This window comes from Ascaphus truei, unplaced genomic scaffold (assembly GCF_040206685.1).
Source record: "Ascaphus truei isolate aAscTru1 unplaced genomic scaffold, aAscTru1.hap1 HAP1_SCAFFOLD_1054, whole genome shotgun sequence".
Taxonomy (NCBI): Eukaryota; Metazoa; Chordata; class Amphibia; order Anura; family Ascaphidae; genus Ascaphus; species Ascaphus truei.
Window position 1 is genome coordinate 40,260 of NW_027453919.1, and position 27,442 is coordinate 67,701.

General features: G+C 52.4%; 2 protein-coding genes across 5 annotated transcripts; one reads left to right on the plus strand and one right to left on the minus strand.

Moving 5' to 3' along the window:
• Positions 1–8,479: 8,479 nt before the first annotated feature.
• Positions 8,480–18,277, minus strand: CNTF (ciliary neurotrophic factor). The gene is made up of 2 exons (XM_075581115.1): positions 17,506–18,277; positions 8,480–8,933 (listed from the first exon to the last, which is right to left on the minus strand). The coding sequence occupies exons 1-2, from the start codon at positions 17,599–17,601 to the stop codon at positions 8,502–8,504; spliced, it is 528 nt and encodes a 175-aa protein (XP_075437230.1). The 5' UTR covers positions 17,602–18,277; the 3' UTR covers positions 8,480–8,501.
• A 1,267-nt stretch (positions 18,278–19,544) lies between these two features.
• On the plus strand, positions 19,545–23,601 carry LOC142475014 (uncharacterized). Of its 4 annotated transcripts, none has more exons than XM_075581110.1 (4): positions 19,546–19,834; positions 20,397–20,471; positions 20,679–20,795; positions 22,185–23,601. In XM_075581110.1, exons 3-4 carry the CDS (start codon positions 20,722–20,724, stop codon positions 22,780–22,782), a joined length of 672 nt encoding a protein of 223 aa, XP_075437225.1. In that variant the 5' UTR covers positions 19,546–19,834; positions 20,397–20,471; positions 20,679–20,721; the 3' UTR covers positions 22,783–23,601. The 4 variants fall into 4 exon arrangements, with proteins under 4 accessions (XP_075437227.1, XP_075437229.1, XP_075437225.1 ...); XM_075581111.1 differs by having other exon boundaries at positions 19,546–19,812; XM_075581112.1 differs by lacking the exon at positions 20,397–20,471 and having other exon boundaries at positions 19,545–19,834.
• The last annotated feature ends 3,841 nt before the right edge of the window (positions 23,602–27,442 follow it).

Here is a 27,442-nt window from a genome sequence, read left to right on the forward strand (position 1 = left end):
TGTCTTGGTATAGAAATCGCTTATTTGGGAGTGAACACGTTTCCATGACTTTGGATAGAATTGGGAGAAATGAGATTGGCCTGTAGTTTGAGACAGTGTTTTTGTCCCCACTTTTGAAGATTAGGATAACTCTGGCAGTTTTCCAGGTCTTAGCGATATGGCCTGCAGACAGGATAGAGTTGACTATGGACGCAATTGGTTTGGCAATGGCTGGGGCACCAAGTCGTAGGAACCTAGATTGTAGTAAATCAGGACCACATTGGCTGCTTAGTTTTAGTTTGAGGAGCGCTTGTGTAATCTCCTCTTCAGATACTGGGACAAATTGTAAGCACTGTTGGCAGGAGGTAGAACTATAGGGGTGCTCCCAGGAGGTGGAACTATAGGGGTGCTCCCAGGTTGGGCTTCATTTGTGTAGTTCGGGTTGCGCTTTGATAATAGGGAAGTAGCACACCCCACAAAGAATTAATTGAATACATTTGCAATGTCAGTGGGGTTTGTCAGAGTAATATCCCCCTTAGTGATATTACTTGGTTGTTGATGGTTAGGAGGCTGGAATATATTGTTGATAACCTTCCGGAAGTTAGCTGGGTTTGATGTATTCTGGAGGAGATTGTCAGAGTAATATTGTGCTTTTGCGCGCCTTGTTTGCCTTGTGCACACGTTCCGCAGGCATCTGTAGTGATTGAGATCCTTGGTAGTGCCAGTTACTTTGTAGCTTTCCACAACCCATCCCTAAGACGGTAGAGCGATATAAGGTCAGCTGTAACCCATGGAAGGTGGGCCCCCCGTACCCTTATTCTGCGTAGGGGAGCATGAGTATCGCTTTTAAGAACTCTGTTCGGAAATAATCGAGCGCAGAATCGAGGTCCGGTATTAGGTTGATTCTGTGCCAAGGGCAGTTGGTAAGGTCAGTCAGAAACTGCTGTGGGTTAAAGTTTCTAAATGTTCTAGTGAGGAGAACTTTAGGGCCTGATTGGGGTGGTCTGATTTTCCTTGCACAGTACACTATTGCATGGTCACTGAAAATGTCAGGAAGGTGCCAGAGGATTGGATTCTTCCCACTCAGACAGGAAACTGTGCCAAGAGAGTGATATCAGCCAGGGGTTGTAGTGGGGTTTAGGGGGGCCCAGGATATCAGCCAGGGGTTGTAGTGGGGTTTAGGGGGGCCCACGATATCAGCCAGGGGTTGTAGTGGGGTTTAGGGGGGCCCACGATATCAGCCAGGGGTTGTAGTGGGGTTTAGGGGGGCCCAGGATATCAGCCAGGGGATGTAGTGGGGTTTAGGGGGGCCCACGATATCAGCCAGGGGTTGTAGTGGGGTTTAGGGGGGCCCAGGATATCAGCCAGGGGTTGTAGTGGGGTTTAGGGGGGCCCACGATATCAGCCAGGGGTTGTAGTGGGGTTTAGGGGGGCCCAGGATATCAGCCAGGGGTTGTAGTGGGGTTTAGGGGGGCCCAGGATATCAGCCAGGGGATGTAGTGGGGTTTAGGGGAGCCCAGGATATCAGCCAGGGGATGTAGTGGGGTTTAGGGGGGCCCAGGATATCAGCCAGGGGTTGTAGTGGGGTTTAGGGGGGCCCAGGATATCAGCCAGGGGTTGTAGTGGGGTTTAGGGGGGCCCAGGATATCAGCCAGGGGATGTAGTGGGGTTTAGGGGGGCCCAGGATATCAGCCAGGGGTTGTAGTGGGGTTTAGGGGGGCCCAGGATATCAGCCAGGGGTTGTAGTGGGGTTTAGGGGGGCCCAGGATATCAGCCAGGGGATGTAGTGGGGTTTAGGGGGGCCCAGGATATCAGCCAGGGGATGTAGTGGGGTTTAGGGGGGCCCAGGATATCAGCCAGGGGTTGTAGTGGGGTTTAGGGGGGCCCAGGATATCAGCCAGGGGTTGTAGTGGGGTTTAGGGGGGCCCAGGATATCAGCCAGGGGATGTAGTGGGGTTTAGGGGAGCCCAGGATATCAGCCAGGGGATGTAGTGGGGTTTAGGGGGGCCCAGGATATCAGCCAGGGGTTGTAGTGGGGTTTAGGGGGGCCCAGGATATCAGCCAGGGGTTGTAGTGGGGTTTAGGGGAGCCCAGGATATCAGCCAGGGGTTGTAGTGGGGTTTAGGGGAGCCCAGGATATCAGCCAGGGGTTGTAGTGGGGTTTAGGGGGGCCCAGGATATCAGCCAGGGGTTGTAGTGGGGTTTAGGGGGGCCCAGGATATCAGCCAGGGGTTGTAGTGGGGTTTAGGGGAGCCCAGGATATCAGCCAGGGGTTGTAGTGGGGTTTAGGGGAGCCCAGGATATCAGCCAGGGGATGTAGTGGGGTTTAGGGGAGCCCAGGATATCAGCCAGGGGTTGTAGTGGGGTTTAGGGGGGCCCAGGATATCAGCAATAAGAATGGATTTAGAGAAGGCAAATTTTACCAAGTAGGATTTCAACACTGACAAACGGCTAACAAGCAAATGAAAGGTGTGACCAGATAAACATCAAACATGAGATGAGCAACATTTAGGGGAGAGCTATGTAATCAGACCAATTTAAGTCATTTTCATTACCTGCAAGTAGAGACCTGTGAGGTTTGGGACAGCTGTGTACACGTGAAGAAGAGACCTGTGAGGTTTGGGACAGCTGTGTACACGTGAAGAAGAGACCTGTGAGGTTTGGGACAGCTGTGTACACGTGAAGAAGAGACCTGTGAGGTTTGGGAAGCTCTGTACATGTGAAGAAGAGACCTGTGAGGTTTGGGAAAACACTGTACATGTGAAGAAGAGACCTGTGAGGTTTGGGAAGCTCTGTACATGTGAAGAGACCTGTGAGGTTTGGGAAGCTCTGTACATGTGAAGAGACCTGTGAGGTTTGGGAAGCTCTGTACATGTGAAGAAGAGACCTGTGAGGTTTGGGAAGCTCTGTACATGTGAAGAGACCTGTGAGGTTTGGGAAAACACTGTACATGTGAAGAAGAGACCTGTGAGGTTTGGGAAGCTCTGTACATGTGAAGAGACCTGTGAGGTTTGGGAAGCTCTGTGCATGTGAAGAGACCTGTGAGGTTTGGGAAGCTCTGTACATGTGAAGAGATCTGTGAGGTTTGGGAAAACACTGTACATGTGAAGAAGAGACCTGTGAGGTTTGGGACAGCTGTGTACACGTGAAGAAGAGACCTGTGAGGTTTGGGAAGCTCTGTACATGTGAAGAAGAGACCTGTGAGGTTTGGGAAGCTCTGTACATGCGAAGAGACCTGTGAGGTTTGGGAAGCTCTGTACATGTGAAGAGACCTGTGAGGTTTGGGAAGCTCTGTACATGTGAAGAAGAGACCTGTGAGGTTTGGGAAGCTCTGTACATGTGAAGAGACCTGTGAGGTTTGGGAAGCTCTGTACATGTGAAGAGACCTGTGAGGTTTGGGAAGCTCTGTACATGTGAAGAAGAGACCTGTGAGGTTTGGGAAGCTCTGTACATATGAAGAAGAGACCTGTGAGGTTTGGGAAGCTCTGTACATGTGAAGAAGAGACCTGTGAGGTTTGGGAAGCTCTGTACATATGAAGAAGAGACCTGTGAGGTTTGGGAAGCTCTGTACATGTGAAGAAGAGACCTGTGAGGTTTGGGAAGCTCTGTACATGTGAAGAAGAGACCTGTGAGGTTTGGGAAGCTCTGTACATGTGAAGAAGAGACCTGTGAGGTTTGGGAAGCTCTGTACATGTGAAGAAGAGACCTGTGAGGTTTGGGAAGCTCTGTACATGTGAAGAGACCTGTGAGGTTTGGGAAGCTCTGTACATGTGAAGAGACCTGTGAGGTTTGGGAAGCTCTGTACATGTGAAGAAGAGACCTGTGAGGTTTGGGAAGCTCTGTACATGTGAAGAGACCTGTGAGGTTTGGGAAGCTCTGTACATGTGAAAAAGAGACCTGTGAGGTTTGGGAAGCTCTGTACATGTGAAGAGACCTGTGAGGTTTGGGAAGCTCTGTACATGTGAAGAGACCTGTGAGGTTTGGGAAGCTCTGTACATATGAAGAAGAGACCTGTGAGGTTTGGGAAGCTCTGTACATATGAAGAAGAGACCTGTGAGGTTTGGGAAGCTCTGTACATATGAAGAAGAGACCTGTGAGGTTTGGGAAGCTCTGTACATATGAAGAAGAGACCTGTAGCTACAAATCATCGGCAAATAAGATTTGTAAATAAAATGTGTTTAAATATTTAGTAAAAGGAGTCGGTATATACAACTTTCCAGAGACCTGCAGAGCGTCGCTCCATTACCCCCTCTCCTGCCGGAGACCTGCAGAGCGTCGCTTAATTACCCCCTCCCTTGCCGGAGACTTGCAGAGCGTCGCTCCATTACGCCCCATCCCTGCCGGAGACCTGCAGAGCGTTGCTCCATTACCCCCTTCCCTGCTGGAGACCTGCAGAGCATCGCTTCGTTACCCCCTCCCTTGCCGGAGACCTGCAGAGCGTCGCTCCATTACGCCCCTCCCCTGCCGGAGACCTGCAGAGCGTTGCTCCATTACCCCCTTCCCTGCTGGAGACCTGCAGAGCATCGCTTAATTACCCCCTCCCTTGCCGGAGACTTGCAGAGCATCGCTCCATTACGCCCCATCCCTGCCGGAGACCTGCAGAGCGTTGCTCCATTACCCCCTTCCCTGCTGGAGACCTGCAGAGCATCGCTTCGTTACCCCCTCCCTTGCCGGAGACCTGCAGAGCGTCGCTCCATTACGCCCCTCCCCTGCCGGAGACCTGCAGAGCGTTGCTCCATTACCCCCTTCCCTGCTGGAGACCTGCAGAGCATCGCTTAATTACCCCCTCCCTTGCCGGAGACTTGCAGAGCATCGCTCCATTACGCCCCATCCCTGCCGGAGACCTGCAGAGCGTTGCTCCATTACCCCCTTCCCTGCTGGAGACCTGCAGAGCATCGCTTCGTTACCCCCTCCCTTGCCGGAGACCTGCAGAGCGTCGCTCCATTACGCCCCTCCCCTGCCGGAGACCTGCAGAGCGTTGCTCCATTACCCCCTTCCCTGCCGGAGACATGCAGAGCATCGCTTAATTACCCCCTCCCTTGCCGGAGACCTGCAGAGCGTCGCTCCATTACGCCCCATCCCTGCCGGAGACCTGCAGAGCGTTGCTCCATTACCCCCTTCCCTGCCGGAGACATGCAGAGCATCGCTTAATTACCCCCTCCCTTGCCGGAGACTTGCAGAGCGTCGCTCCATTACCCCCTTCCCTGCCGGAGACCTGCAGAGCATCGCTTCGTTACCCCCTCCCTTGACAGAGACCTGCAGAGCGTCGCTCCGTTACCACTTCTGCTGGAGACATGCAGAGCGTCGCTCCATTACCCACTCTACAGTCAGATACCTGCAGAGCGTCGCTCCATTACCCCCTCCCCTGGCGGAGACCTGCAGAGCGTCGCTCCATTACCCCCTCCCTTGCCGGAGACCTGCAGAACATTGCTCCGTTACCCCTCCCCTGTCGGAGACTGCAGAGCGTCGCTCCAGTAACCCCTCCGTTCCTCGCAGCGCCCCCCTGCTCTTTGCCTGTGATTGGGATCCCCGTTATCCTGACGAGAATCGGAAATGACTTTATCTGCTCAGTGAGTTTAACACGTGAGACGGGAGGAAGCTGCAGCTTTTATTCATGTCGCACACACAGGTTATAGCGCAGCACGATATCACAGCCAGTGGGGCGATAAGGCACGAGACGCCGTGAGTCATACAGCTCCCTCATCACCTCCTCTCTCTCCTTTTCTCCTCCTCTCTCCCCCTTTTCTCCTCCTCTCTCCCCCTTTTCTCCTCCTCTCTCTCCTTTTCTCCTCCTCTCCCCCCTTTTCTCCTCCTCTCTCCCCCCTTTTCTCCTCCTCTCTCCTCCCCTCCCCCCTTTTCTCCTCCTCTCTCCTTCTCTCCCCCCTTTTCTCCTCCTCCCCATTTCTCCTCCTCTCTCCCCCCTTTTCTCCTCCTCTCTCCCCCCTTTTCTCCTCCTCTCTCCCCCCTTTTCTCCTCCTCTCTCCTTTTCTCCTCCTCTCTCCCCCCTTTTCTCCTCCTCTCTCTCCTTTTCTCCTCCTCTCTCTCCTTTTCTCCTCCTCTCTCCCCCTTTTCTCCTCCTCTCTCATTTTCTCCTCCTCTCCCCCCTTTTCTCCTCCTCTCTCCTTTTCTCCTCCTCTCTCCCCTTTTCTCCTCCTCTCTCCCCCCTTTTCTCCTCCTCTCTCCCCCCTTTTCTCCTCCTCTCTCCTTTTCTCCTCCTCTCTCTCCTTTTCTCCTCCTCTCTCTCCTTTTCTCCTCCTCTCTCTCATTTTCTCCTCCTCTCTCCTTTTCTCCTCCTCTCTCCCCCCTTTTCTCCTCCTCTCTCTCCTTTTCTCCTCCTCTCCCTCCTTTTCTCCTCCTCTCTCCCCCCTTTTCTCCTCCTCTCTCCTTTTCTCCTCCTCTCTCTTCTCCTCCTCTCTCCCCCCTTTTCTCCTCCTCTCTCATTTTCTCCTCCTCTCCCTTTTCTCCTCCTCTCCTTTTCTACTCCTCTCTCCCCCCTTTTCTCCTCCTCTCTCCCCCCTTTCTCCTCCTCTCCCCCCTTTTCTCCTCCTCTCTCCCCCCTTTTCTCCTCCTCTCTCCCCCTTTTCTCCTCCTCTCTCTCCCTTTTCTCCTCCTCTCTCCCCCCTTTTCTCCTCCTCTCTCCCCCCTTTACCCATCTGACACAGGCCTTTCCTCGCACTGTCACAGCAGAGCGTGTTTCTCACTGGGAAAGGCGTCCCCTTTGAATTGGATAATCAGATCCGTGATCCACCGGGCAGATTTATAGTCATCTCTGGGAAACTCAGAGGTTTGTGTTCTCTTTCTGGTTAACTAGCACCCTTAGCCACGGATTACCAGATTATCGGGGGAGGGGGCGATTTTAATATAGTGGAAAACCCAATTTTGGATAAATCGACATCCTCCATATCTAAATCCAAAAGAACACGATACAAAAGCGGAAGCTGCTCGGATATTCATCTTCTCAAAACCAACTCAATCTGGTAAATCCCCGGAGGTTGTTCCACCCTCTCGAGCGAGATTATACCGGTGTTTCGCGGGCGCACAACTCAATGTCGTGTTGTGACTACTTGTTGGTCTCAACCTGTTTCATAAAGTCTCCAAGGCTTGGATCCAGAATGCATGTATGTCAGACCAGTCCACCATTGACCTCCGATTGCTACTGGAGCCGGAGATGAAGGTCTCGAGAACATGGTCCTTCCCCTCAAAGCTGCGGGCTCAGGCAGAACAAATGGGAGCGGTATAAAGAAAATAACGCAGAACACATGGGGGACCCGTTCTTCTTTTGGGAAATGGCTAAAGTGGTTCAAAGAGGTGACACTATACCGTATGTATCTCATCAGAGAACAAAGCACAATGAGAAATATTCACGAGATGATCAGAAATGAACCGAAGCGTATTCTAAATATAAGAAATTCCCAACGTTACCAAATGAGGAGGAACATCTCTGAGGGAAAAGGGGATTAGAGGCCCTATTACACGAGTGAGAGCTGCAGAGTCAGAGCTATAACAATGCAAGGTTTATGCGATATGGGAATAAAGCAGGGAAAAGGCTGGCTAATTTAGTAGCAAATAACCGATCCACTGCTCATATTGCGACCCATCTCCCCCCTCCTCTCCTCTCTCCATCTCCCCCTCCTCTCCTCTCTCCCCTCCTCTACCATCTCCCCCCTTCTCTCCTCTCTCCATCTCCTCCCTTCTCTCCTCTCTATCTCCCCCTTCTCTCCTCTCTCCATCTCCCCCCTTCTCTATCCATCTCCCCCTCCCCTCCTCTCTCCATCTCCCCCTCCCCTCCTCTCTCCATCTCCCCCTTCTCTCCTCTCTCCATCTCCCCCTTCTCTCCTCTCTCCCCCTTCTCTCCTCTCTCCATCTCCCCCTACTCTTCTCCCTCCTCTCCTCTACCATCTCTCCCCTTCTCTCCTCTCTCCATCTCCCCCTTCTCTCCATCTCCCCCTACTCTTCTCCCTCCCCTCCTCACTCCATCCCCCCCTACTCTTCTCCCTCCTCTCCTCTACCATCTCCCCCCTTTTCTCCTCTTTCCATCTCCCCCTTCTCTCCTCTCTCCATCTCCCCTACTCTTCTCCCTCCCCACCTCTCTCCATCTCCCCCTACTCTTCTCCCTCCCCTCTTCTCTCCATCTCCCCCTTCTCCCCTCTCCATCTCCCACCTTCTCTCTCCCCCATTTCCCACTCTCTACTCCTCTCCCTCCTTTTCTCCTCTCTCCCCATCTTCCTTCTCTCTCCCTCCTTTTCTCCTCCTCTCCCACCTCCATCCCTTTCCATGTTTCTCCTCCTCACCCATCTCCATCCTTTTCTCCACCCTCTCAGTCTCTCTCCATTTCTCCTGCTCTCTTCCACTCCCTTTTCTTATTTTCCATCACTTCCGTCCTGCTATCTCTCACTATCTCATCCTCTTCATCACATTTCCCCCTTTCTCACATTCTCTCCCCCTTCTCTCCCCCCTTCTCACATTCTTTCCCCCCCCCTCTCACATTATCTCCCCCCTTCTCACATTCTCTCCCCCCCTTCTCACATTCTCTCTCTCTTTATTTTCCTCAGGTCTCTCACGCCTCTTACTGCCCACCCTGAGAGCTCTCTCAGCACTCTGTACCCCCTCACCTTCCTCTCAAACACGCTCTCCTCCTCTCCCTCCCCAATCTCCAATTTCCACCCTTCTCTCAGCCCCAGAGTTGCCCCCAGCTGCTCCAGCTGCCCTCTGAGCGCGGACACCTGCCCCAGCATGTCTCGTAGCCCCACATGCAAGGCTCGCTCTCCTGGGGTCAGGCGCTCTGTCTGCTCCTCTGACACTCTCTCCAGCTGTATCTCCAATGCCAGGAAGGCAGTGAGATTGGCGAGCAGTCTCTCTCCCGCTGCCATCTCTCTCCAGCTGTGTATGTCCACGGATACGCTCTCTCCGGGGATGTCAGAGAGTGTTAGGGTGTCAAATCCCTGCGCCAGCACCTGGAGGGGGGGATGGGGGTGAGAGGAGAGAAAGGGGGGATGAGAGAGAGAGAGAGAGAGACAGAGAGACAGAGAGAGAGACAGAGACAGAGAGACGGAGAGAGAGAGAGAGTCAGGCCTCAAATACCCAACTCCATAGCTTTATGTTCCAATAAATGACTGTATTTGTTACTTAGAAAGTGTAATATCTCCGTGGCGCTGAGACCAGGGCGCCCTAATGTCAGGGACGTGTGAAAGGGGATAAAGGGTCAGTCCCACGTCGGAGCAGAGCGCCCTAATGTCAGGGACGTGTGAAAGGGGATAAAGGGTCAGTCCCACGTCGGAGCAGAGCGCCCTAATGTCAGGGACGCGTGTAAGGGGATAAAGGGTCAGTCCCACGTCGGAGCAGAGCGCCCTAATGTGAGGGACGTGTGTAAGGGGATAAAGGGTCAGTCCCACGTCGGAGCAGAGCGCCCTAATGTCAGGGACGTGTGTAATGGGATAAAGGGTCAGTCCCACGTCGGAGCAGAGCGCCCTAATGACAGGGACGTGTGAAAGGGGATAAAGGGTCAGTCCCACGTCGGAGCAGAGCGCCCTAATGTCAGGGACGTGTGAAAGGGGATAAAGGGTCAGTCCCACGTCGGAGCAGAGCGCCCTAATGTCAGGGACGTGTGAAAGGGGATAAAGGGTCAGTCCCACGTCGGAGCAGAGCGCCCTAATGTCAGGGACGTGTGAAAGGGGATAAAGGGTCAGTCCCACGTCGGAGCAGAGCGCCCTAATGTCAGGGACGTGTGAAAGGGGATAAAGGGTCAGTCCCACGTCGGAGCAGAGCGCCCTAATGACAGGGACGTGTGTAAGGGGATAAAGTGTCAGTCCCACGTCGGAGCAGAGCGCCCTAATGTCAGGGACGTGTGTAATGGGATAAAGGGTCAGTCCCACGTCGGAGCAGAGCGCCCTAATGTCAGGGACGTGTGAAAGGGGATAAAGGGTCAGTCCCACGTCGGAGCAGAGCGCCCTAATGTCAGGGACGTGTGAAAGGGGATAAAGGGTCAGTCCCACGTCGGAGCAGAGCGCCCTAATGTCAGGGACGTGTGAAAGGGGATAAAGGGCCAGTCCCACGTCGGAGCAGAGCGCCCTAATGTCAGGGACGTGTGTAATGGGATAAAGGGTCAGTCCCACGTCGGAGCAGAGCGCCCTAATGTCAGGGACGTGTGAAAGGGGATAAAGGGTCAGTCCCACGTCGGAGCAGAGCGCCCTAATGTCAGGGACGTGTGAAAGGGGATAAAGGGTCAGTCCCACGTCGGAGCAGAGCGCCCTAATGTCAGGGACGCGTGAAAGGGGATAAAGGGTCAGTCCCACGTCGGAGCAGAGCGCCCTAATGTCAGGGACGCGTGTAATGGGATAAAGGGTCAGTCCCACGTCGGAGCAGAGCGCCCTAATGTCAGGGACGTGTGAAAGGGGATAAAGGGTCAGTCCCACGTCGGAGCAGAGCGCCCTAATGACAGGGACGTGTGTAATGGGATAAAGGGTCAGTCCCACGTCGGAGCAGAGCGCCCTAATGTCAGGGACGTGTGAAAGGGGATAAAGGGTCAGTCCCACGTCGGAGCAGAGCGCCCTAATGTCAGGGACGCGTGTAATGGGATAAAGGGTCAGTCCCACGTCGGAGCAGAGCGCCCTAATGTCAGGGACGCGTGTAATGGGATAAAGGGTCAGTCCCACGTCGGAGCAGAGCGCCCTATTGTCAGGGACGTGTGAAAGGGGATAAAGGGTCAGTCCCACGTCGGAGCAGAGCGCCCTAATGTCAGGGACGTGTGAAAGGGGATAAAGGGTCAGTCCCACGTCGGAGCAGAGCGCCCTAATGTCAGGGACGCGTGAAAGGGGATAAAGGGTCAGTCCCACGTCGGAGCAGAGCGCCCTAATGACAGGGACGTGTGTAATGGGATAAAGGGTCAGTCCCACGTCGGAGCAGAGCGCCCTAATGTCAGGGACGCGTGAAAGGGGATAAAGGGTCAGTCCCACGTCGGAGCAGGGCGCCCTAATGTCAGGGACGTGTGAAAGGGGATAAAGGGTCAGTCCCACGTCGGAGCAGGGCGCCCTAATGACAGGGACGTGTGAAAGGGGATAAAGGGTCAGTCCCACGTCGGAGCAGAGCGCCCTAATGTCAGGGACGTGTGAAAGGGGATAAAGGGTCAGTCCCACGTCGGAGCAGAGCGCCCTAATGTCAGGGACGTGTGTAATGGGATAAAGGGTCAGTCCCACGTCGGAGCAGAGCGCCCTAATGTCAGGGACGTGTGAAAGGGGATAAAGGGTCAGTCCCACGTCGGAGCAGAGCGCCCTAATGTCAGGGACGTGTGAAAGGGGATAAAGGGTCAGTCCCACGTCGGAGCAGAGCGCCCTAATGTCAGGGACGTGTGAAAGGGGATAAAGGGTCAGTCCCACGTCGGAGCAGAGCGCCCTAATGTCAGGGACGCGTGTAATGGGATAAAGGGTCAGTCCCACGTCGGAGCAGAGCGCCCTAATGTCAGGGACGTGTGAAAGGGGATAAAGGGTCAGTCCCACGTCGGAGCAGAGCGCCCTAATGACAGGGACGTGTGTAATGGGATAAAGGGTCAGTCCCACGTCGGAGCAGAGCGCCCTAATGTCAGGGACGTGTGAAAGGGGATAAAGGGTCAGTCCCACGTCGGAGCAGAGCGCCCTAATGTCAGGGACGCGTGTAATGGGATAAAGGGTCAGTCCCACGTCGGAGCAGAGCGCCCTAATGTCAGGGACGCGTGTAATGGGATAAAGGGTCAGTCCCACGTCGGAGCAGAGCGCCCTATTGTCAGGGACGTGTGAAAGGGGATAAAGGGTCAGTCCCACGTCGGAGCAGAGCGCCCTAATGTCAGGGACGTGTGAAAGGGGATAAAGGGTCAGTCCCACGTCGGAGCAGAGCGCCCTAATGTCAGGGACGCGTGAAAAGGGATAAAGGGTCAGTCCCACGTCGGAGCAGGGCGCCCTAATGTCAGGGACGTGTGAAAGGGGATAAAGGGTCAGTCCCACGTCGGAGCAGGGCGCCCTAATGACAGGGACGTGTGAAAGGGGATAAAGGGTCAGTCCCACGTCGGAGCAGAGCGCCCTAATGTCAGGGACGTGTGAAAGGGGATAAAGGGTCAGTCCCACGTCGGAGCAGAGCGCCCTAATGTCAGGGACGTGTGAAAGGGGATAAAGGGTCAGTCCCACGTCGGAGCAGAGCGCCCTAATGTCAGGGACGTGTGAAAGGGGATAAAGGGTCAGTCCCACGTCGGAGCAGAGCGCCCTAATGACAGGGACGTGTGAAAGGGGATAAAGGGTCAGTCCCACGTCGGAGCAGAGCGCCCTAATGTCAGGGACGTGTGAAAGGGGATAAAGGGTCAGTCCCACGTCGGAGCAGAGCGCCCTAATGTCAGGGACGCGTGAAAGGGGATAAAGGGTCAGTCCCACGTCGGAGCAGAGCGCCCTAATGTCAGGGACGCGTGTAATGGGATAAAGGGTCAGTCCCACGTCGGAGCAGAGCGCCCTAATGACAGGGACGTGTGTAATGGGATAAAGGGTCAGTCCCACGTCGGAGCAGAGCGCCCTAATGTCAGGGACGTGTGAAAGGGGATAAAGGGTCAGTCCCACGTCGGAGCAGAGCGCCCTAATGTCAGGGACGTGTGAAAGGGGATAAAGGGTCAGTCCCACGTCGGAGCAGAGCGCCCTAATGTCAGGGACGTGTGAAAGGGGATAAAGGGTCAGTCCCACGTCGGAGCAGAGCGCCCTAATGACAGGGACGTGTGAAAGGGGATAAAGGGTCAGTCCCACGTCGGAGCAGAGCGCCCTAATGTCAGGGACGCGTGAAAGGGGATAAAGGGTCAGTCCCACGTCGGAGCAGAGCGCCCTAATGACAGGGACGTGTGTAATGGGATAAAGGGTCAGTCCCACGTCGGAGCAGAGCGCCCTAATGTCAGGGACGTGTGAAAGGGGATAAAGGGTCAGTCCCACGTCGGAGCAGAGCGCCCTAATGTCAGGGACGTGTGAAAGGGGATAAAGGGTCAGTCCCACGTCGGAGCAGAGCGCCCTAATGTCAGGGACGTGTGTAATGGGATAAAGGGTCAGTCCCACGTCGGAGCAGAGCGCCCTAATGACAGGGACGTGTGAAAGGGGATAAAGGGTCAGTCCCATGTCGGAGCAGAGCGCCCTAATGTCAGGGACGTGTGAAAGGGGATAAAGGGTCAGTCCCACGTCGGAGCAGAGCGCCCTAATGTCAGGGACGTGTGTAATGGGATAAAGGGTCAGTCCCACGTCGGAGCAGAGCGCCCTAATGTCAGGGACGTGTGAAAGGGGATAAAGGGTCAGTCCCACGTCGGAGCAGAGCGCCCTAATGTCAGGGACGTGTGAAAGGGGATAAAGGGTCAGTCCCACGTCGGAGCAGAGCGCCCTAATGTCAGGGACGTGTGAAAGGGGATAAAGGGTCAGTCCCACGTCGGAGCAGAGCGCCCTAATGTCAGGGACGTGTGAAAGGGGATAAAGGGTCAGTCCCACGTCGGAGCAGAGCGCCCTAATGTCAGGGACGTGTGAAAGGGGATAAAGGGTCAGTCCCACGTCGGAGCAGAGCGCCCTAATGTCAGGGACGTGTGAAAGGGGATAAAGGGTCAGTCCCACGTCGGAGCAGAGCGCCCTAATGTCAGGGACGCGTGTAATGGGATAAAGGGTCAGTCCCACGTCGGAGCAGAGCGCCCTAATGTCAGGGACGCGTGAAAGGGGATAAAGGGTCAGTCCCACGTCGGAGCAGAGCGCCCTAATGACAGGGACGTGTGTAATGGGATAAAGGGTCAGTCCCACGTCGGAGCAGAGCGCCCTAATGTCAGGGACGTGTGAAAGGGGATAAAGGGTCAGTCCCACGTCGGAGCAGAGCGCCCTAATGTCAGGGACGTGTGAAAGGGGATAAAGGGTCAGTCCCACGTCGGAGCAGAGCGCCCTAATGTCAGGGACGTGTGTAATGGGATAAAGGGTCAGTCCCACGTCGGAGCAGAGCGCCCTAATGACAGGGACGTGTGAAAGGGGATAAAGGGTCAGTCCCATGTCGGAGCAGAGCGCCCTAATGTCAGGGACGTGTGAAAGGGGATAAAGGGTCAGTCCCACGTCGGAGCAGAGCGCCCTAATGTCAGGGACGTGTGTAATGGGATAAAGGGTCAGTCCCACGTCGGAGCAGAGCGCCCTAATGTCAGGGACGTGTGAAAGGGGATAAAGGGTCAGTCCCACGTCGGAGCAGAGCGCCCTAATGTCAGGGACGTGTGAAAGGGGATAAAGGGTCAGTCCCACGTCGGAGCAGAGCGCCCTAATGTCAGGGACGTGTGAAAGGGGATAAAGGGTCAGTCCCACGTCGGAGCAGAGCGCCCTAATGTCAGGGACGTGTGAAAGGGGATAAAGGGTCAGTCCCACGTCGGAGCAGAGCGCCCTAATGTCAGGGACGTGTGAAAGGGGATAAAGGGTCAGTCCCACGTCGGAGCAGAGCGCCCTAATGTCAGGGACGTGTGAAAGGGGATAAAGGGTCAGTCCCACGTCGGAGCAGAGCGCCCTAATGTCAGGGACGCGTGTAATGGGATAAAGGGTCAGTCCCACGTCGGAGCAGAGCGCCCTAATGACAGGGACGTGTGAAAGGGGATAAAGGGTCAGTCCCACGTCGGAGCAGAGCGCCCTAATGTCAGGGACGTGTGAAAGGGGATAAAGGGTCAGTCCCACGTCGGAGCAGAGCGCCCTAATGACAGGGACGTGTGTAATGGGATAAAGGGTCAGTCCCACGTCGGAGCAGAGTGCCCTAATGTCAGGGACGTGTGTAATGGGATAAAGGGTCAGTCCCACGTCGGAGCAGAGCGCCCTAATGTCAGGGACGTGTGAAAGGGGATAAAGGGTCAGTCCCACGTCGGAGCAGAGCGCCCTAATGTCAGGGACGTGTGTAATGGGATAAAGGGTCAGTCCCACGTCGGAGCAGAGCGCCCTAATGTCAGGGACGTGTGAAAGGGGATAAAGGGTCAGTCCCACGTCGGAGCAGAGCGCCCTAATGACAGGGACGTGTGAAAGGGGATAAAGGGTCAGTCCCACGTTGGAGCAGAGCGCCCTAATGTCAGGGACGTGTGTAATGGGATAAAGGGTCAGTCCCACGTCGGAGCAGAGCGCCCTAATGTCAGGGACGTGTGTAATGGGATAAAGGGTCAGTCCCACGTCGGAGCAGAGCGCCCTAATGTCAGGGACGTGTGAAAGGGGATAAAGGGTCAGTCCCACGTCGGAGCAGAGCGCCCTAATGTCAGGGACGTGTGTAATGGGATAAAGGGTCAGTCCCACGTCGGAGCAGAGCGCCCTAATGTCAGGGACGTGTGTAATGGGATAAAGGGTCAGTCCCACGTCGGAGCAGAGCGCCCTAATGTCAGAGACGTGTGTAATGGGATAAAGGGTCAGTCCCACGTCGGAGCAGAGCGCCCTAATGTCAGGGACGCGTGAAAGGGGATAAAGGGTCAGTCCCACGTCGGAGCAGAGCGCCCTAATGTCAGGGACGTGTGTAATGGGATAAAGGGTCAGTCCCACGTCGGAGCAGAGCGCCCTAATGTCAGGGACGTGTGTAATGGGATAAAGGGTCAGTCCCACGTCGGAGCAGAGCGCCCTAATGTCAGGGACGTGTGAAAGGGGATAAAGGGTCAGTCCCACGTCGGAGCAGAGCGCCCTAATGTCAGGGACGTGTGTAATGGGATAAAGGGTCAGTCCCACGTCGGAGCAGAGCGACCTAATGTCAGGGACGTGTGTAATGGGATAAAGGGTCAGTCCCACGTCGGAGCAGAGCGCCCTAATGTCAGGGACGTGTGTAATGGGATAAAGGGTCAGTCCCACGTCGGAGCAGAGCATCCTAATGTCAGGGACGTGTGAAAGGGGATAAAGGGTCAGTCCCACGTCGGAGCAGAGCGCCCTAATGACAGGGACGTGTGAAAGGGGATAAAGGGTCAGTCCCACGTCGGAGCAGAGCGCCCTAATGACAGGGACGTGTGTAATGGGATAAAGGGTCAGTCCCACGTCGGAGCAGAGCGCCCTAATGACAGGGACGTGTGTAAGGGGATAAAGTGTCAGTCCCACGTCGGAGCAGAGCGCCCTAATGTCAGGGACGCGTGAAAGGGGATAACTGTGTTTCTTACCGTTTCTTTAAAACCTTAAGTATTTTTAAACTTGCAGGGTCGTACTGTGCCGGTGGCTTATGGAATAGCAGTGCTTAGTAAACCTGCCCCTTAATGTGTCTGCAGTATCAGACTAAGGGGAGTTGACGGTATTTATCGGCTTTAATCGCCATTATATACAGCGAGGGAACGTGCAGATCTTCCCTTTTCGGTTTTGTATAAACTAATTACACTGCTATCTCCCAAACAGATAAGGGGGAAGGGCAATAAATATTAGATTCGATTTACAGGCACCTGGACATGCCCGTTCTTATAGGGTACCCCTGTTATAAGAACACACCGCTTCCTCACAGCCCCGACGTGCCTCGTTCCTGGGGGGGGGGGACCCCTGTTATAAGATCACCCTCTCATAAGATTCCTCTCCCCCTGTTATAATCACACACAGTGACGAGTTTCTTGTGATGTACCCTTCCTAGGGGGGAAGCCCTGTTATAAGATCCCCCCTGTTATATAAGATTCCCGTTATATAAGATCCCCCCTGTTATATAAGATCCCCCGTTATACAAGATCCCCCCTGTTATATAAGATCCCCCGTTATATAAGATCCCCTGTTATATAAGATCCCCCGTTATACAAGATCCCCCGTTATATAAGATCCCCCTGTTATATAAGATCCCCATTATATAAGATCCCCCTGTTATATAAGATCCCCCTGTTATATAAGATCCCCCGTTATATAAGATCCCCTGTTATATAAGATCCCCCTGTTATATAAGATCCCTCGTTATATAAGATCCCCCTGTTATATAAGATCCCCCCTGTTATACAAGACCCCCCCTGTTATATAAGATCCCCCGTTATATAAGATCCCCTGTTATATAAGATCCCCCTGTTATATAAGATCCCCCTGTTATATAAGATCCCCGTTATATAAGATCCCCCTGTTATATAAGATCCCCCTGTTATATAAGATCCCCCGTTATATAAGATCCCCCCTGTTATATAAGATCCCCCGTTATATAAGATCCCCCTGTTAGATAAGATCCCCCCTGTTATACAAGATCCCCCTGGTATATAAGATCCCCCGTTATATAAGATCCCCCTGTTATATAAGATCCCCCGTTATATAAGATCCCCCTGTTATGTAAGATCCCCCGTTATATAAGATCCCCCTGTTATATAAGATCCCCCGTTATATAAGATCCCCCTGTTATATAAGATCCCCCGTTATATAAGATCCCCCTGTTATATAAGATCCCCCGTTATATAAGATCCCCCTGTTATATAAGATCCCCCGTTATATAAGATCCCCCTGTTATATAAGATCCCCCGTTATATAAGATCCCCCCGTTATATAAGATCCCCCTGTTATATAAGATCCCCCTGTTATATAAGATCCCCCTGTTATAAATCACACGCAGTGACAGGTTTCTCACGTAGTTCTCGGTCAGCGGTATGAGATCCACCCGGATTTTGCGCAGCTGATAAATTGCACGTGAGCAGAGATCCTGGAACTGCGTGTCGGGATCCATCACAGAGGTTAGCGTGTGCTTAGCGTGAGATGGTAAATGCGCACCCGAGCGCCCGGGCAGTTACAAAGACAGCGATAGAGTGTCTGATAAACAGTGCGTGGGGTGAGAGAGACAGCGTGGGGGACAGAGAGACATGCTGAGTGACAGAGAGAGATGTCCGAGAGACACGAGCGGCACAAAGAGTTTAATCCCAGAGATTATCAGAGGAATGTTCCCACTGACAGTGACCTCAGAACGAGAGACAGCTCCGGTGGGACAGAGAGAGGACAGATAACGAGACAGGCAGAGAAACACTCAGAGACAGACCATATGGAAGACAGCCCAGCCACCCACGAGAGTGCTCAGACACTGCGGCGTGACAGGGTATAAGGCCTCCATTGTAGTAAAGAGATGTAGGAAGAAAGAATGAGACACTAGAGAGACATCCAGAGAGAAAAGAGACATCCAGAGAATGCAACAGGGAAGGGAGGAAAAGAGACAGTCACGCAGGATCGGTGGCAAGGACTGTGATGTCAGGTGTCTCGGTGACATCATTATGAAACACAATGTAAGGGACGGGTCAGGGTGCGGGCTGGGCTCCCCGTCACTTTGTCAGCACGGCACTGTGCGTCTCGTTATCTCTAATAATATTAATGACTCCCTCCTAATTACAGAGTCCTAATGACGGTCTCATTAATCAAATCAACCAATTATGTAACAATAATTAATCATTAAAATCCTCAGCTGTCATTAATATAAATAATCAGCTGTCATTCATATAATCAGCTGTCATTAATATAATCACCTGTCATTAATATAATCACCTGTCATTAATATAATCACCTGTCATTAATATAATCACCTGTCATTAATATAAACAATCAGCTGTCATTAATATAAATAATCAGCTGTCATTAATATAATCACCTGTCATTAATATAATCACCTGTCATTAATATAAATAATCACCTGTCATTAATATAAATAATCACCTGTCATTAATATAATCGCCTGTCATTAATATAATCACCTGTCATTAATATAAATAATCACCTGTCATTAATATAATCACCTGTCATTAATATAATCACCTGTTATTAATATAATCACCTGTCATTAATATAAATAATCACCTGTCATTAATATAATCACCTGTCATTAATATAAATAATCAGCTGTCATTAATATAAATAATCACCTGTCATTAATATAATCACCTGTCATTAATATAAATAATCAGCTGTCATTAATATAAATAATCAGCTGTCATTAATATAAACAATCACCTGTCATTAATATAATCACCTGTCATTAATATAATCACCTGTCATTAATATAAATAATCAGCTGTCATTAATATAAATAATCAGCTGTCATTAATATAATCACCTGTCATTAATATAATCACCTGTCATTAATATAATCAGCTGTCATTAATATAATCAGCTGTCATTAATATAAATAATCACCTGTCATTAATATAAATAATCAGCTGTCATTAATATAAATAATCAGCTGTCATTAATATAAATAATCAGCTGTCATTAATATAAATAATCAGCTGTCATTAATATAAACAATCACCTGTCATTAATATAATCACCTGTCATTAATATAATCACCTGTCATTAATATAAATAATCAGCTGTCATTAATATAAATAATCAGCTGTCATTAATATAATCACCTGTCATTAATATAATCACCTGTCATTAATATAATCAGCTGTCATTAATATAATCAGCTGTCATTAATATAAATAATCACCTGTCATTAATATAAATAATCAGCTGTCATTAATATAAATAATCAGCTGTCATTAATATAATTAGTGATGGAATAATTACCTGTCATTAGTGGGATCTGAGCAGACAGATGGCACATGTAGTAATAATAATAATATAATTAATGACTGATTCGGGATATAATCATTTGACTAATTACAGGGATCAGTGACGTCACGTGCCGAACTGTCAATCACTCCGGGCCCACGTGACCAGCGCGGCCTCAGCACATGACGTCACCTGAAAGGCGCGGCTCCCAGCGGCGCCTTTTTAGGGACGTCACAGTCTCCACCGTCGCCTCGCGATGACGAAGGGATAAGGAAGAAGACGAGAAGGTAAAAAATAGCGACAAGAAAAAGAGGAAAGCGACAAAGGGTCGCGAACCGGAACAGGAAGTGGGACACAACCGGAACCGGAAGTGGTAACAAAAGAAACATAAAGAACCGAAGTACTGACACATTATAACCGAGGTTTTATCTCATTCTATTTATACCGCACACTCACACTGACACAAACACACATACACACAGTCAGAGTGACACACACACACACACACACACTCACTCACACTGACACAAACACACATACACAGTCAGAGTGACACACACACACACTGACACAAACACATATACACACAGTCAGTGTGACACACACACACAATCACAGTGACACATACTAACACACACACAATCACAGTGACGTAGACACATAAACACAGTTACAGTGACACACACAGTCACAGTGACACACACACACACACCCAGTGTCACACTGTGTATGTATAACTTAACTAAGTGTGGTGAAACCAACCTATCCCTGCTTAATTTGGGAAAGCCAGTATAACCAATCCCACACTGAGGAGACCCATTAAGGTCGAAACAGCTGTCTGTGGGTCGGTTTACTGGCTATGCATCTTAACCCTGGCTGTGCTCAAAGCTGTAAAATGCAGCAAGCTTAAGCTTATAGGGAACCATTTAAATGGTTTTGAAGCAAAAGGTGGCACTGCGTGCTCATTTGCATGTCATTTCCCAGAATCCCTTGCTGCTATATATGAGAGAGAGAGAGTGAGTTACCAGATAGACGTCCGATAGTCAGAGACAGCACACTGTAAGTTGAAATCCGAGCAAAAACTGTATTGAAAACAGGGTGTGTGTATATATATATATATATATATATATATATATATATATATGTGTGTATATATATATATATATATATATATATATATATGCAAATATAACTGTATGCTCATCTGCACGTCTTAGGCAGGTCTGCAACCCCGCCTTATATATATAACACTTTGTGTCTCTGCAGGTTGTCTCGCTGAGCCACACTTGGCCGTTGCTGTGGATGCACCATGGAATCCACTCCCTCATCTCTGGGGATGCTCACGGGATATGACTCCTCGGGGTCGGAGGACGAAGGGAGGAGGTTGGTCGGATAAATACTATTTTTTTTTTTGTTACCCCATAAGAAGGTCCCAGTGCCCGTGTCACGAAACCTCAGGATCCACTCTGACCCACATTACTCTTCTTACTCCATCAAAAATCAAAAGCGCAAACTTCACACAAGGAACATGTAAAAATAGTATAGACAACAATAGTACAGCTAAATCAACATGTGAACTGATCCAACACAATATCCCTTTCCCACTCACGTGAGAAATCAAGTGTTTCAGGTTTGTGTTGTGCTCGCTGACGTATTGCAGGTTCAAGTCGTAAATAGATAGAAAAGAGAGAGAACCATAGTTGGAATATAGCTTTTATATTTAAAAAGAAGCTGGTTCAGCAGTGACGATGCACTCGCATGCTGACAGACAAGGCATTGCGACCACTCTGGGTCGGAACGAGACGCCGACCGAGGCTTCACCCCCACAGCCACCGGGTCCTCCAGTCTGTATGCGCAGCCACGCCGGCGATAACATCACCGAAGACGGGCAGGACGAGTCGTGCACTGGCTCCGGTGCAGGAGACACAGAAAGGGAAGCGAGCACCTCACAGCTGCTTGGTCTCACATCCCAAATCCACCCTACGTGGTTCACTCAGATTTTGAGCTTCCTCAGGGGTTAAGGTTGGAGGAGAGGAGATTTCACCAGCAACAAAGGAAAGGGTTCTTTACAGTAAGGGCAGTTAGTGTGGGATTCATTACCCGTGGAGACTGTGATGGCAGATACAATAGATTTGTTCAGAAAAAGGTTGGACATCTTTTTAGATGGGAAAGGTATACAGGGATATACCAAATAAATATACATGGGAAGGATGTTGATCCAGGGATTAATCCGATTGCCAATTCTTGGAGTCAGGAAGGAATTAAGTTTTCCCCTTAATGGGGTTTTTTGTTTGCCTTCCTCTGGATCAATAAGTAAGTATAGATATAAGATAAATTATCTGTTGTCTAAATTTAGCATAGGTTGTACTTGATGGACGGAAGTCTTTTTTCAACCTCATCTACTATGTAACTATGTTAATGATATCTCCAAGAAGCCTGGATGTCATATAGTGTCCATAATAAGGTCAATGACGCAATACACCCCTCCCTCCCTCGACCCTCACCCGTTCTCTCTCCCCCGCCCTCTCTCCCGTTCTCACGCCCCGCCCTCTCTCCCCCGCCCTCTCCCGTTCTCACGCCCCGCCCTCTCCCCCTTTCCTACGCCCCCGCGTTCTCACGCCCCCGCCCTCTCTCCCGTTCTCACGCCCCCGCCCTCTCCCGTTCTCACGCCCCCACCCTCTCCCGTTCTCACGCCCCCACCCTCTCCCGTTCTCACGCCCCCGCCCTCTCTCCTGTTCTCACGCCCCCGCCCTCTCTCCCGTTCTCTCTCAGGCCTCCTCCCTCTGCAATGAATTTTTTCGCTGACTCTGCCTCCAGCAGTGATGAGGAGGGTCCAGACAAGAAGCAAATGCCCGGGAGGAACCCTGCACCGTCCAGCTCCCGCCTCCCGGCACCTCTCCTGGGGTCCCACACTGGCTCTGGGGGGGTCTTCTCAGACCCATTCCGTGAGAAGCAGCGAGCGCACCTGCATGTCCTGGAGCAGCACGTGAAGCTGAGTGACAGCGACTGGGCCAGAGGGGGAAGAGGGGTTTGTCTGGCGTACCAGAGGGACGAGCGCTGCCGCTACGGGACCAGCTGCAAATACAGCCATGGGAGCGACCTGCCCCAGGGGGAGGCAGGGGGGGCAGAGAAGGGGGGGAGGCAGGTAACAAAGGAAGGGAGAGGTGGGGGGACGCAGAGAGCAAGGCGGAGAGGGGGGAGCCAGGTAAAGGAAGATGGTGGGAGCATGGGAAGAGGAAGGGGGGAAGAGGAGGAGAAGGAGAAGAGAAAGAGGAAGAAGCCTGGACTGACGAACACTCTGATTCCCCCCAAAAGGTCACTGAAAAATTACAAGGAGCAGCTGGCAAAGGAGCGGCCCTGGGTCGTGTGACCCTGCACTGTGCGGCCCCGCCCCGCCCCGGCGTGGCCCCGCCCCTCCCCGGCGTGGCCCTGCCCCTCCCTGGCGTGGCCCTGCCCCTGCGCTGTGTGGCCCGGCCCGGCCTTGCCTGTCCCGGCCCAATCCCTTGCGTGACCCTGCGCTGTGTGGCCTGTTATGTGGAATAGTTAGTACACAGATTTTGTAGGGACCTTTTCTACACCCCTATCAAGGACTGCAATATTACATAGGGGTGACCCTTTATAAGGACTGCAATATTACATAGGGGTGACCCTTTATAAGGACTGCAATATTACATAGGGGTGACCCTTTATAAGGACTGCAATATTACATAGGGGTGACCCTTTATAAGGACCACCCTGTATATAGGGAGCGTGTGGGTATTGATCCTGTATATAGGGAGCGTGTGGGTATTGATCCTGTATGTAGGGAGCGTGTGGGTATTGATCCTGTATATAGGGAGCGTGTGGGTATTGATCCTGTATATAGGGAGCGTGTGGGTATTGATCCTGTATATAGGGAGCGTGTGGGTATTGATCCTGTATATAGGGAGCGTGTGGGTATTTGTCCTGTATATAGGGAGCGTGTGGGTATTGATCCTGTATATAGGGAGCGTGTGGGTATCAGAACTGACATTACATCCGAGATCACGGAAGCCTGCTTTGCAGTAACTCATAGTCTCTGCTGTGACAGTATTGCCTGTGTATATGAGGCCTTGTAGAAAAGAGGTCCTATACGCCTGTATATAGGGATGGAGTAGGTTCTTCGTGTGAAGATTTGACCTCAATAAAACCAGGATTCTGCTTTTCAAAACCTTTTTTATATCATTGTTTAAATTCCTCCTCACAACGGAGCTCTCGGCAAAACGCACGGGGGTGGGGGCTCTCGGCAAAACGCACGGGGGTGGGGGCTCTCGGCAAAACGCACAGGGGTGGGGGCTCTCGGCAAAACGCACGGGGGTGGGGGCCCTCGGCAAAACGCACGGGGGGGTGGGGGCCCTCGGCAAAACGCACGGGGGTGGGGGCTCTCGGCAAAACGCACGGGGGTGGGGGCTCTCGGCAAAACGCACGGGGGTGGGGGCTCTCGGCAAAACGCACGGGGGTGGGGGCTCTCGGCAAAACGCACGGGGGTGGGGGCCCTCGGCAAAACGCACGGGGGTGGGGGCCCTCGGCAAAATGCACGGGGGTTCACTCGGCAAAACGCACAGGGTGAGGCACTCGGCAAAATGCTTTGGGGTGGGGGATCGAGAAGACGCACAGGGGTGGGGGCTCTCGGCAAAATGCACAGGGGTGGGGGCTCTCGGCAAAAAGCACAGGGGTGGGGGCTCGGCAAAAAGCACAGGGATGGGGGTACATGGCAAAACGCACAGGGTTGGGGCTCTGCAAAATGCACGGGGGTGGAGTCACTTGGCAAAAATGCACAGGGATGGGGCACTCAGCAAAACGCACGGGGATGGGGGCACTCAGCAAAACACACGGGGCACTCAGAAAATACATGGGGCACTCAGAAAAATACATGGGGGCACTCAGAAAAACACACGGGGCACTCAGAAAATACATGGGGCACTCAGAAAAATACATGGGGGCACTCAGAAAAACACACGGGGCACTCAGAAAATACATGGGGCACTCAGAAAAATACATGGGGGCACTCAGAAAAACACACGGGGCACTCAGAAAATACATGGGGCACTCAGAAAAATACATGGGGGCACTCAGAAAAACACACGGGGCACTCAGAAAATACACGGGGCACTCAGAAAATACATGGGGGCACTCAGCAAAACACACGGGGCACTCAGAAAATACACGGGGCACTCAGAAAATACATGGGGGCACTCAGCAAAACACACGGGGCACTCAGAAAATACACGGGGCACTCAGAAAATACATGGGGGCACTCAGCAAAACGCACGGGGATGGGGGCACTCAGCAAAACACACGGGGCACTCAGAAAATACATGGGGGCACTCAGAAAATACGGGTGAGGGCACTCAGAAAAATACATGGGGGCACTCAGCAAAACACACAGGTGGCGGCATGCAACAGACCGCAAGTGTCAAAATGCACAGGGGTGGGGGCTCAGCAAAATGCACAGGGGTGGGGGCTCAGCAAAATGCACAGGGGTGGGGGCAATTGGCCCCCTCACAATACAGTCATCAGGGACACATACCTCTCACTACGTTCTAATACACAGGCAGCAGGGACATGTACCTCTCACTACGTTCTAATACACAGGCAGCAGGGACATGTACCTCTCACTACGTTCTAATACACAGGCAGCAGGGACATGTACCTCTCACTACGTTCTAATACACAGGCAGCAGGGACATGTACCTCTCACTACGTTCTAATACACAGGCAGCAGGGACATGTACCTCTCACTACGTTCTAATACACAGGCAGCAGGGACATGTACCTCTCACCCCCTCCTAAAAACACAGACAGGGACACATACTTCTCACCCCCTTCTAATATACAGACATCAGGGACACGTACCTCTCACCTACTTCTAATACAGGCATCAGAGACATATTGTATATAAATGGGGGGGCTGTGATTAGTGCAGGACGCTGTGTGTACGGGGGGGGACGGTGATTAGTATAGGATACTGTGTGTATGGGGGGGGCTGTGATTAGTATAGGATACTGTGTGTATGGGGGGGGCTGTGATTAGTACAGGACGCTGTGTGTATGGGGGGGGCTGTGATTAGGACAGGACGCTCTGTGTATGGGGGGGGCTGTGATTAGTACAGGACGCTGTGTGTATGGGTGGGCTGTGATTAGGACAGGACGCTGTGTGTATGGGGGGGCTGTGATTAGGACAGGACGCTGTGTGTATGGGGGGGGCTGTGATTAGTACAGGACGCTGTGTGTATGGGGGGGCTGTGATTAGGACATTACGCTGTGTGTATGGGGGGCTGTGATTAGTACAGGACGCTGTGTGTATGGGGGGCTGTGATTAGTACAGGACGCTGTGTGTATGGGGGGGCTGTGATTAGTACAGGACGCTGTGTGTATGGGGGGGCTGTGATTAGGACAGGACGCTGTGTGTATGGGGGGGCTGTGATTAGTACAGGACGCTGTGTGTATGGGGGGCTGTGATTAGTACAGGACGCTGTGTGTATGGGGGGGCTGTGATTAGTACAGGACGCTGTGTGTATGGGGGGCTGTGATTAGTGCAGGACGCTGTGTGTACGGGGGGGACGGTGATTAGTGCAGGACGCAGTGTGTATGGGGGGGCTGTGATTAGTACAGGACGCTGTGTGTATGGGGGGGCTGTGATTAGTACAGGACGCTGTGTGTATGGGGGGGGCTGTGATTAGTACAGGACGCTGTGTGTATGGGGGGGCTGTGATTAGTACAGGACGCTGTGTGTATGGGGGGCTGTGATTAGTACAGGACGCTGTGTGTATGGGGGGCTGTGATTAGTACAGGACGCTGTGTGTATGGGGGGGCTGTGATTAGTACAGGACGCTGTGTGTATGGGGGGGGCTGTGATTAGTGCAGGACGCTGTGTGTATGGGGGGGCTGTGATTAGTACAGGACGCTGTGTGTATGGGGGGCTGTGATTAGGACAGGACGCTGTGTGTATGGGGGGCTGTGATTAGTACAGGACGCTGTGTGTATGGGGGGGCTGTGATTAGTACAGGACGCTGTGTGTATGGGGGGGCTGTGATTAGTACAGGACGCTGTGTGTATGGGGGGGGGCTGTGATTAGTACAGGACGCTGTGTGTATGGGGGGGGGCTGTGATTAGTACAGGACGCTGTGTGTATGGGGGGGGCTGTGATTAGTACAGGACGCTGTGTGTATGGGGGGGGCTGTGATTAGTACAGGACGCTGTGTGTATGGGGGGGCTGTGATTAGGACAGGACGCTGTGTGTATGGGGGGCTGTGATTAGTACAGGACGCTGTGTGTATGGGGGGGCTGTGATTAGTACAGGACGCTGTGTGTATGGGGGGCTGTGATTAGTGCAGGACGCTGTGTGTACGGGGGGACGGTGATTAGTGCAGGACGCAGTGTGTATGGGGGGCTGTGATTAGTACAGGACGCTGTGTGTATGGGGGGGCTGTGATTAGTACAGGACGCTGTGTGTATGGGGGGGGCTGTGATTAGTACAGGACGCTGTGTGTATGGGGGGGCTGTGATTAGTACAGGACGCTGTGTGTATGGGGGGCTGTGATTAGTACAGGACGCTGTGTGTATGGGGGGCTGTGATTAGTACAGGACGCTGTGTGTATGGGGGGGCTGTGATTAGTACAGGACGCTGTGTGTATGGGGGGGGCTGTGATTAGTGCAGGACGCTGTGTGTATGGGGGGGCTGTGATTAGTACAGGACGCTGTGTGTATGGGGGGGCTGTGATTAGTACAGGACGCTGTGTGTATGGGGGGGGGCTGTGATTAGTACAGGATGCTGTGTGTATGGGGGGGCTGTGATTAGTACAGGACGCTGTGTGTATGGGGGGGGGCTGTGATTAGTACAGGATGCTGTGTATGGGGGGGCTGTGATTAGTACAGGACGCTGTGTGTATGGGGGGCTGTGATTAGTACAGGACGCTGTGTGTATGGGGGGGGCTGTGATTAGTACAGGACGCTGTGTGTATGGGGGGGCTGTGATTAGTACAGGACGCTGTGTGTATGGGGGGGCTGTGA